This window comes from Liolophura sinensis, chromosome 7, assembly GCF_032854445.1.
Source record: "Liolophura sinensis isolate JHLJ2023 chromosome 7, CUHK_Ljap_v2, whole genome shotgun sequence".
In the NCBI taxonomy this organism is placed as follows: domain Eukaryota; kingdom Metazoa; phylum Mollusca; class Polyplacophora; order Chitonida; family Chitonidae; genus Liolophura; species Liolophura sinensis.
Window position 1 is genome coordinate 9,603,716 of NC_088301.1, and position 11,446 is coordinate 9,615,161.

Genomic DNA, 11,446 nt, shown 5'->3' on the forward strand with positions numbered 1-11,446 from the left:
TAGTCTTATGGCCTCTCAAGTCCAGCAGACTACTGACTTCTGCAGCCTAGTGGGACACAGACCCCCATTACAACTTCCGTTTTTCGCTAGGGACGAATGTAATTCTGTGTATTTTAGGGTGTAAAGTCTTTTTTTGCTGCCAGCCTGCCGTGTTTGGTGTACCGGTGCATGCTTGGTATAAAAATGATGGAAATTATGTAAGCTTTGGGCAGGTATGAGTTTTAATGATGAAAGTTTGAAATTCTGGGCGAGAGAACACAAGGAGGTAGGTGGTGATGAGGCTGCGAGTGACGTCCCCTTGGCGTTGCTAGGCACCCTCTCAGCTGCCAGCATAGAAAGGTCCAGATTTTGACGGCCAACCTATGTCAAGATTTTTATGGCTTCTTTCTCACACTGGCAGCAACCTGCGGATGGTCGTGGGTTTCCTCCGGGCTCTGCCCGGTTTCCACCCACCATAATGTGGCCGCCGTCATATAAGTGAAATACTCTTGAGTACGGTGTAAAACACCAATCAAATAAATAAATAAATCTTTCTCACAGGCTGGGCGAGGTTTGCACCAAAGCTGATTGGCCACGGAATGTTTGGGACTGAGCTACAGCGCTGAACGTTAACATTGTCGCTTATGGAAAAAACTAATGGGGGTTTGTGGCCTGAGTGGCCTACAATGAAATCTCCAGCCTATGGCGAACCCATCACGCAACACTTTAGCCATTAAGCCATGACGTAACATATCTGGAACCGAACTCTCGTTGGTTCCCTGCCATTTCCTCCATTCATAACCTTTTCCCTTAAATACTGGTGAGGAGAACGTAAAGCAGGGATGGAGTATATAAAAACAAATACTACTTACGTCTACATATTCCGGAATGTTGCTGGACACGGGTTTCAGAATGTAGGCGTTTGGCAAGGCGTTTTCGTTCAGCTCGTACCATTCCTCTAGTAAGCCATAGTTACGGTTTTGCCTCCCTTTGTGTCGCATTAGCGCATGCCGTAAATGGCGAAACTCTTCGTCAGGTATGGAAGCCGGTAACGAACATCTGCCCCGTTTCTGGCCCATTAACAGCTGCACAATGATAAAACTCAATGGTGACCCAAAACACGACGCCACAAATGTCGCAACAAAGTACCAACAGTGTGCATCAGTTCAAAACTAGTTAAATACGATGGTTGCTTAAGGATATATGGCTAAGAAAGTTGTCTGTTTGCTCTACAATGAAGATTAGGGTTTTTTTTATTATAGTTATTATTTTTTGACCATACTGAAACTTCACTGTTCTTGCAAAAAGTTGAGATTGTCTGTTTCATTGGAAATTCAAACGCTGAGACAGATGGAAACCTATACCAGAAAGTTGGGTCCTTCAGACTGTTCTTGGCATCGGCTGATCTCCCGGTGATAGAAACTGCACGTAGAGTGGTTGTCAGGGTAAAGATTGTCCTCGTTTCCCCAGTGCAGGTCCACTGCCTGTGTGAAAGAATATACATGTATTTATGGTGAAAAAAGTTTCTGTACAGGAAAGTAGTTTCAGTTGCATCATACGTTAAACAACTATAGCTCATGAATTCGAAAATAGCGAATAATTAACGCCCTCTCTGAAGATGGAAGAGTGGTTTCAAATGTATCACAGGTTTTAGAAAAATACACGTAAATATTATGAATTGTTCCGGGACAAGATGGAATACTAATTCCATATGTATCGGTACATCGGTTTCATATGCTTAATACAGTAGGTAAGGTCAAGGGGGAAACCATTGCGAATCGCGATATTTTAATTGTTTATTGGGTTTCATGGTGCAAAGCAAAATTCACTTATACAACGGTGGCCAGCATTATAGTGGGAGGAGAATGGACTGGCATCTTTGCATGGCCTTGAATTCGGACAATAATGCTGTCCGGGGCAATGACCGGAGGGGGGGGGGGAGCAAAGCTGAGGGATGCATTACGTGCGTGTTCACAAAATGATCACAAAACACTGTTTGCATGACTTCAAGCGGAAACGGTTCTCCATTGACTTCAATTGACAGGTTCGAACCCACTACTTTAATGACAGAAATGATGGATTTAAAAATACTCTGATTATTTTATCCGTTCACTCCGTTATCCATATACCTGGATACCTGTCTTGTCTATAAACGTGTCGAAAGAATTGAGATTGTAACAATATTTACGCCAACATAGCACGTTTGACTCACCTGAAATTCAAGTCCATATTCTCGCCTACAGTATTCTCTTACCCTCGGGTAAACGATCTCTATCAAGGCATTTCTCTCCTGTACTGTGTCTGCATTAGAAAAACATATGGTGATCTATCAAACGGACAATCTTTGACTCCAATGCCCTTATTCTTTTGTGCATGGACGGGTAGTAACAGTTGAATACGTGATATTTATATTAAAAGGTCATGGCATGGTCGCGCCTCGCAATCAGTCACACGTAACAACACAAGCCTTACACATGAATATGTTGGAAGTCTGTATGATTGCAAGGAAAATGAAGTTAGATCACTATTTCTAATTCATAATATTAAAGCCTATAAGTTTGATTTCGACGGCAAGTACCCATTCCCCCGAATGACATTATAATTATTAAAAAACAGGCGGCTTACTGGATATTGGGAGGAGTTCAACGTGTTTTGACGGAGAGCGACACCAGTTACTCAAACTGCTATCGACATAACTGTAAACTGTGTTTCGGACACTGCCATGCTTGACATTGTTTACACGTTTTAGTATGATATAACCTTAAGAAATGAATTTTATTTGATCTCTTGCAATGTATGATCTCACGGTGGTGTGGATTTAAAGATGGACGTGAGGAAATTAAAGCCATTTAGTCTATTTGCAGAAGCAGTAGTGTAGGCTGTTTTACTGCGTGGAGTTTGTTCTAACAATGAATAATTATGACGTCACCCAAGGCAATAAATTCTTGGTGTCGAAACTAAGCTTATGGAGTTTAACATTATGAAGTAGAAAAATTATTCTAACTGCATTTTCCTTGTCATAATATGGACGTTCAAGGGGTCAATACACAGAGCTTGGTACTGGCTTATGACAATTTTGGTAGAAAATATGACTGATTTTATAGACAGGTGAATATAGGCGACTATCTAAAAGAAATAGACTATAGTGGTGTGTAGATATCTAATAAAGCGATCAAAACACATTCGAGACTGCCTTGTGGCGCAAAGCAAGGTGTTGTTGCTGTGTTGTTGAGAAACCAACACTACTATCACCTTCGGGGGTGATTTGGTGCATATTTTTGTTCTTTATGTATTGGCACAGCGTGTGTGACATGTTCATAGCCAATCCCCCCCCCCCCCCCCCACCACACACACAAATACACCTACTCTACCCAACGCCCTTGCTCACAAAAATGAACACTAATCTAAACTATTTCGTAATACCTTAACAAAATGCTTTTCAAAAATTACACCTGGGTATCCATGGTGTCTGTTTTGAAAAGGAAATCTAACTTATATACAGTCAATCATGTTCAAAGAAACGAAAGCATTAATCAGGGAATCGTATGACCTTGTGTAGCTGCCAAGAGGCGCTCGTGTAAGTGGATTAACTCTGGAATGCATAAGATTATCAGCAAAAGAGGCCAGTGTATTGTTGATATCTATCCCCTTGTCACGTATGATCAATAGATTCTTTAATAGGGTCGAAGTACGCCAGAACTCTATACTGACTGACGTTACCTGGCGTCCGCTTGACTTCCAGGATATTTCTTTATTACAGCCACTGATGGTAAAGCCTCTGTTAACAATTAGCTATATTGCAGAAACTGGTGGTAAAGCCACTGTTAACAAGCTATATTACAGCCACTGATGGTAAAGCCTCTGTTAACAATTAGCTATATTACAGAAACTGGTGGTAAAGCAATTGTTAACAAGCTATATTACAGCCACTGATGGTAAAGTCACTGTTAACAAGCTATACCACAGCCACTGATGGTAAAGCCATTGTTAACAAGCTATACCACAGCCACTGATGGTAAAGTCACTGTTAACAAGCTATACCACAGCCACTGATGGTAAAGCCATTGTTAACAAGCTATATTACAGCCACTGATGGTAAAGTCCCTGTTAACAAGCTATACCACAGCCACTGATGGTAAAGCCTTTGTTAACAAGCTATACCACAGCCACTGATGGTAAAGTCCCTGTTAACAAGCTATACCACAGCCACTGATGGTAAAGCCTTTGTTAACAAGCTATACCACAGCCACTGATGGTAAAGTCACTGTTAACAAGCTATACCACAGCCACTGATGGTAAAGCCTTTGTTAACAAGCTATACCACAGCCACTGATGGTAAAGTCACTGTTAACAAGCTATACTTCAGCCACTGATGGTAAAGTCACTGTTAACAAGCTATACCACAGCCACTGATGGTAAAGTCATTGTTAACAAGCTATACCACAGCCACTGATGGTAAAGTCACTGTTAACAAGCTATACCACAGCCACTGATGGTAAAGTCACTGTTAACAAGCTATACCACAGCCACTGATGGTAAAGTCACTGTTAACAAGCTATACCACAGCCACTGATGGTAAAGCCTTTGTTAACAAGCTATACTACAGCCACTGATGGTAAAGCCATTGTTAACAAGCTATACCACAGCCACTGATGGTAAAGTCACTGTTAACAAGCTATACCACAGCCACTGATGGTAAAGCCATTGTTAACAAGCTATATTACAGCCACTGATGGTAAAGTCCTTGTTAACAAGCTATACCACAGCCACTGATGGTAAAGTCCTTGTTAACAAGCTATACCACAGCCACTGATGGTAAAGCCACTGTTAACAAGCTATACTTCAGCCACTAATGGTAAAGCCATTGTTAACAAGCTATACCACAGCCACTGCTGGTAAAGTCACTGTTAACAAGCTATACCACAGCCACTGATGTTCCCTTTACAAGCCATCTATTCGAATCTCTAATCGGGTAGGACAGAAAACCACGATAACCTGTTAAGTTTGGTATTTTAATTTTTTTTTAAATTGTAAGACTTTGATATTTCACACAAATCATTTTAGACAACTTTCATGAAAAATTCACCGTCAAAAGTGAAATAAACGCAGTAGAGTGTAAACCTAGCAACAAATTTGAAAAGTTCTTGTACATTGCAGCTACGGTATTGTTAATTTGTTATATCTATTGAATGATATTTTTGAGTCAATTATCAAAGCCCTACGTGTGGAGCATTCTGAATAATATTTATGAAATAAAGATAGAGCATCCGCTATATAAGCTGAAATCCTTCTAACAATACCACGATCCAAAACTGAATCCGAAATTAATATAATAATATAATTAATATGACAAAAATGTATGTACGCACGACAGCAACGAATTAGCTGTCTGGAATCGATGACCTTTCGGTCATTATTTATATACGACACTTAAACTTGCGCGCCAAGCAAGTGTTCCTACAAAGGGAGGTAAACACGTTGGGATTCCGGAAACAACATTGTTAGCGTCTATACGGTACAAGAAGATCTAGTTGCCTGACAAACCGCTGTTATCGATTATCTACAAATCAATAACCGTGAAAACCGATATCTTTGTTTACGTGACACTTACAGTAGGCCCAACACACATATATCAAGGTAATCACGTAACAACTTCTGACCTATCATATCTAAACATAAAACCCACGAACGTAGAGCTTTATGCATTATACCACCAGCGTGACACAACCTTATATATGTCGTAAATTTAAACCACTAATAACTGGTTGAGAGTTGGCAGGTGATATAATACAATGGCCATATATAACAGTATTTTATACTACTATATCTGTCTGTTGTTAACATAATACACTCACACACACACACACACACACACACACACACACACACAATATATATATATATATATATATATATATATATATATATATATATATATATATATATATATATATATGCTTGAGGTTTAACGTTGTACTTATTAATTTTTAGTCATGTGACGACGAGAAGTCATTAGGTGTCATTAGGTGTATGAACATACACTGTGTCTTTTTGTGGCAGGGCGATTCTATGCCGCCAAAGTGCTGCTCTCACTGAAGTGTCAAGTCAAGCAAGCTTAAATCTCCAACCCTCATCGCTATACAAACCAACTGGCGCTTTAACGCAGACTAAGTTTAATACAGGGCTTGGATTAAGCTATGGACACATCCGGGGCCGGTTGTCCCAAAGTTAAGCCAGGTTTAAAGCTTAATATCAGTCTGGCCTAATTCAAAACAAATGAGATTTCAATCCAGACTAAAGTTCATACCGTGCATAACTGCTAGTATACTTCTGGGGCCCAGGTCCCAAGACGCTATGTCAAGTCGGACATATATCTTAAAGTAAGTCTGATCTTAGCACAAAATAAATGGAGGGTAGGGCCAGACTACTACAGACCTGATTTTTAATACAGAGAGGCTATATTGTCCTTAACCCTTCATACACTTTTGAACAACCCGAAGTCTCTGTAAGACAGTAGTTCTATCCAATCTTACTACATCGAGACCTACCCAACAAGTACTTGACGAAGGTCCAGTCAGGATAGAACATAACATTGTACCAAAAGTGTCGATGTTAACGTCTCAAACAGCCTAAGGGGAGAACCCGGATCATTCGTTTAAGAAACAGACAGGTGCAGTGTTATTTAAACATGGACACACACACACACACACACACACACACACACACACACATATATATATATATATATATATATATATATATATATATATATATATATATATATATATATATATATATATACCAACATGCACTGTCAGCACAGAGGTGTTAGCCGAGCAGGTCTACAAGTTGGCCATTCTGTCAGTCTGTCTGTTGGTCGGTTGGTCAGATTTTTGACACCTTATCTTTCAGCCTGGGCCTCCTCTCTTAACATGTTCAGTTAATGAGGGGCATGAGCAGAAGGCGAATGCATTTGTGAAAATTAACTAACGCTAATTATCTAATTATCCATAATGTTGAGGCTACCCTGAAATAAAACATGATAATAACAGAAATTAAATGGGTATTCATACATGGCAATAAGTTTACTATAACACGATGTTTTCACTCACTAGTATGGTGAAGCCCCGGTTTCCTCCCACCACAATCCTGGCGGCCGTCGTATAAGTGGAATGATTTTGATTTCGGCGTATATGATCAATCAAATAAATAAATTAATAAATAAATAAGAAATGAAATAACTTCAGATAAAACTTGACATATTTGTTCCGAGATAGAATCACAGCTTTACTAATCCTTTACTAATCTACACCTGATAAGTTTTTCCTTGACACTTACCTTGACCCGATGTGCATATGAAGACTCTTACCACACCTGAGGGTACGGGTGCGATGGTCCCGAGGGTGACTTGACCTAGCAAGACTTTCTTCTCCTGGTCGTTCATGACGGACATAGCCTACACTCGGTCACTCGTCCCCGGGTGTGTGCCTCACAGCCTCTGAGATCGGGTAGTTTGGTACATGGTGAAGCCTGGAAACAAGAGCCAGTAACGATCGACCGTATAAAGACGTGATACGGATAGTCCGCGCTGATTCGAGAGAGCGTGTCCTTAAAACGGGAACGGTTTAAATTGCCTCAGGTAGTCGAATCAATTCCAGCATGTAAGTGTCTCGGTCACGGAAAGACTATCGAGTGTTTAGGCCTATTTGATAGGGTTATGGGTAAAACACATACACGCGTAGTGTGCAGTCGATATAACTGTGTATACCATACGTAGATTTTAGACTCTTGGAAATAGATTCTTGGAAGCCGGGAGCTCACTTTACCTGAGCGGGGGTGTAAAGTTTGTTCCACGCACTGACAGTTCCCCCGGCGGTCAGGCTTGTCAGCACCTGTATAGATTGAGGGACAGGTTGTGGTAACTAAGGGTGACAAACACGCGCCTGTTCGATCCACACAGCGTTAACAGTCTGACACACAGGTCGCTCTAGAGGGGCAGGTATATTTTTATGTTAGTCAAGTGTTAAAAATGAACACTTTTGTATATACACCATTCACCAACGAATCAAATTCTATACTCACGAAATATACGTTTTATAGTTGCAGTCTTTGGGGGCCTATAAGGTTTATGGATACATATATATACGGCAGCAGGTTAAAAAGCTTTACCCGTTAAGCTCGAAGTACTTACTTGTTAGAACTTGTTACTTACTTACACACCTGAGAAAAGGACAGTTACTGAAAGCTGCTTATAAACTAGAGTGCTAAGACATTTAGCAGTAAATTTACTTTGGCGCTGGCGAATTATGTTATAGCTGGCATTACATCAGCTGGAACTAAATCTCTACTTGACGTACGTGTATTTTCCGGAACTAAACCTACACCTGATACATTCGTAGGCCCTATATAAAGCACATGCATGCAGTTATTGAGCCAAAGTCTGCGCCTTTATCGGAGTGCGTTGTGTACGCTTGAGCTAGTGTTATGCTTATAGTTGACTCCGCTGCCACAATTAGCTTAAGACTACTAACAGCAGCCATAAGATTTTTTCTGAAATATTGGGCAAGACAGATTACACCTTAATCATTACAAAACGTTCTAAAGAATAGCTGACCTCGTTTACACTAAAGCGTACAGTCACGTTTTTGAAAATTTTGTCAACATCTACAAAACTGGAAGACGGCAGACATTCCCTTGTATGAAACTATGTGAATGTTCATAATTATAAACAATTTAAAGGCTACTGCTGTTGAGCAAAAATGAAAAGATCTTACTTCTGCTGTCCACCCCGGGCATATACTACTGTGTGTCGTCTGCTGCTAGGACAACGTCACGTCATAAGTGACTTATTGTGACGTCATTGCTATGCTCCTGTCATTGTCATAAGTGCGCGTCATATGTGACACAAGGCGTCGACATTGCTACGCTGCCGTCAGTGTCAGTTATGCGAACATCTTAAATGACACTGTGACGTCACCGATAACATAAAAATATCGTCATATGTTTAAGGGTTTAATACCCCCCCTAGGGGTGCTTGTTGTATAACCCGATACCACTGAACCTTGTTTCATTTCGAGTTAAATCCCGAGCAACAAAGTTCACCGGTATCGGGTTACACAATGAGCACCAAGACAAAGGTGTTATGGTCTATTGTATCTCAATAAATGAAGAAAACGTAGGGGAACATGGCATGTTTCATGCTTTCATCCTCTTCACCACTCCACAAAGGTCACGAGTTTTATACCAATCAACGTCAAGCAGTTGACCTAGATACTCCAATGCTGCGTATGAATGGGATCGTGTGTGACTGTTACGTAACGTACATGCAGGAATGTGAAAGTTTTGTACCGGTAATTACAAAAGCAATATGTATAAACTATGTAAAGTAGCACATTTCTGGCTGAAGAAATTCTCGACATTTCCCCTGTAGGCCTAAATGAATCATGAAAACAAATCTAAAACAAAACCAAGTTAAAATCTATGTATATTTGCACACGTCACAAAACTGTCGTCATCATGGTCAGACGACGTTAAAGAGACCAGAGAAGGCTTGTGCATTCCTCAGCACCATACACGCAATAATAAAACCACACCAGCCAATATCTAGCTATTATTATACACCTTCCACGTTCGTCTGTGCTTTTAATGCTGTTTAGATCGTGTCACGTAGCTCGTCTTGAAAGTCACCTTTAGCAACGCCCATAAAGTCGTAGTCTTTTATAATATTTTATTTATTTGATTGGTGTTTTACGCCGTGATCAAGAATATTTCACTTAAACGACTGTGACCAGCACTATTATAACATAAAAAATATGTGTGCAATAGGGAGGCGGCATATTTTTTAATCTCGTTAGGTGGCGCTTGTATTTTGTTTGGTGTATAATAAATAGGTTATTTTTCGAATGGCTTTCGTCTCCTGCTTATGGTGGCTCACAGCGGAGATTGGGAAGGTCGCCATCTAAAAACCACCATGCCCGCTACTTGGTTTCAAATATAACTAGAACAGCCTGAAACTACTTCCAGCGAATGGTTTTCAACGTATACTTCGATACAAAGCATTTTGCTATTGGAATATTTAAACTGGTTCATACTAAAAAAAAAAAAGGGAGGGGGGGGGGGGGGGGGCGTATCTTGAGCTACACGTTGGTACGAATTACAAATTATTAGCTCTCAAAGTTTTCTATTTTCAAAAAAATTTACGACTGAAATTACGTAGCTAAAATTAGTTTTCGAGTATATCCAAACAAATTATGATCATAAGCAAAAATGCAAAAGTAGATTCAGAATCAGCCGTCTGAAATACATCAAACTTTTTATGGCGTCACGAACTCGACGAAAGTTTTTAGCGGACTTTAACTTTTTTTTCAGATTGTGTGTAACTAGTACTGCTCTACATATATTCGTCAAATTTTAAAAGGATCTGTGTATTGGTTTTTGAGGAGACGGCGTCTAAAGGTTTTGCTAGAAATCCAATAAGGCCGCCAAACTATATGACCTAGAAGAAAGTTAATAGTACTAAAACATAACATATATCCGCGAGAATTTGCTGCCAAATTTCAAGCAGATGCGAGCAGCCGTTTTCTAGAAAAGGGACAAAAAGCACTGTCCGAAAAGAACATAGTTACAATATTGCAAACAAGAGCAATCGGCTTCCAGCTTGAAACTATAACAAAACATAGGAGTTTTGAGGCTAAAAGGCGTCGCCGATTGTCCCCATCACCTCTTGGGCTGAGTCCCCTCCACCCCTACCACGACATAACAGTGTCAATGAATAATTTCCACATCTTGTTAAAAGTTCGGTAAGCAATATAGCCATAGCAAAGTGCGTTAGTGGTGTGGTTGTTGTTACCCTCTGTAATTATTCATATATATATATAAGACATATACATACAAAAATAGTGTTGAAAGCTAAATATTATGTTTTTCTCACAGTTTTTGTTTTTTTTTTCCAAAAAGTAAAGGTATGAATACATTTCTCATTATATATGGGAGAGAAACCGTGCCTTCCTGTTACAATTACACGTATTCGGGCTAAAAATAGTAGATCAGATGTCTCACACACTAGAAGAATAATGATTATTTTTGTTCATCCTTCGTACAATATAATGAGTAATATTGGCGTATAAATCTTATCATGAGTGTTACAGCCGGAACACATACATGTGTATAGCATAATAGGGACACAGTTATGGCGAATGTGAAAGGAAATGGCGCTACCAAGCCGGGATCTGATCACAACAAATAGGCTGCGCTCATGTGCCATAATTTTTTTTGTGTGTTTTGTCAAAGATGGGCTATATAATATTATCCCATATATTTGTAGGATTGATGTGAAGATTCTTTTATGTATACATGTACGTTGGGAGCTGGCATCGCACGCCTAAGATCATTATGCTCTTCCCGGATTTATTCGAATTATCGGCATGTGAGGCTTGAACTGCCTTTTTCAAGGGACATAATGCGAGGT

The 11,446-nt window shown here is 39.9% G+C and overlaps 1 protein-coding gene across 1 annotated transcript in view; it reads right to left on the reverse strand.

Annotated features, from left to right (window-relative positions):
• LOC135470629 (NACHT and WD repeat domain-containing protein 2-like) overlaps window positions 1–7,666 on the reverse strand; it is a 14,601-nt gene extending 6,935 nt beyond the window's left edge. Inside the window, exons 1-4 of the mRNA XM_064749665.1 lie at window positions 7,318–7,666; window positions 2,192–2,280; window positions 1,344–1,463; window positions 614–1,064 (exon numbers count right to left, since the gene is read on the reverse strand). Coding sequence (XP_064605735.1) covers window positions 614–1,064; window positions 1,344–1,463; window positions 2,192–2,280; window positions 7,318–7,432 — 775 coding nt within the window. The 5' untranslated portion in view covers window positions 7,433–7,666. The remainder of the gene's footprint in view (window positions 1–613; window positions 1,065–1,343; window positions 1,464–2,191; window positions 2,281–7,317) is intronic.
• Window positions 7,667–11,446: the final 3,780 nt, after the last annotated feature.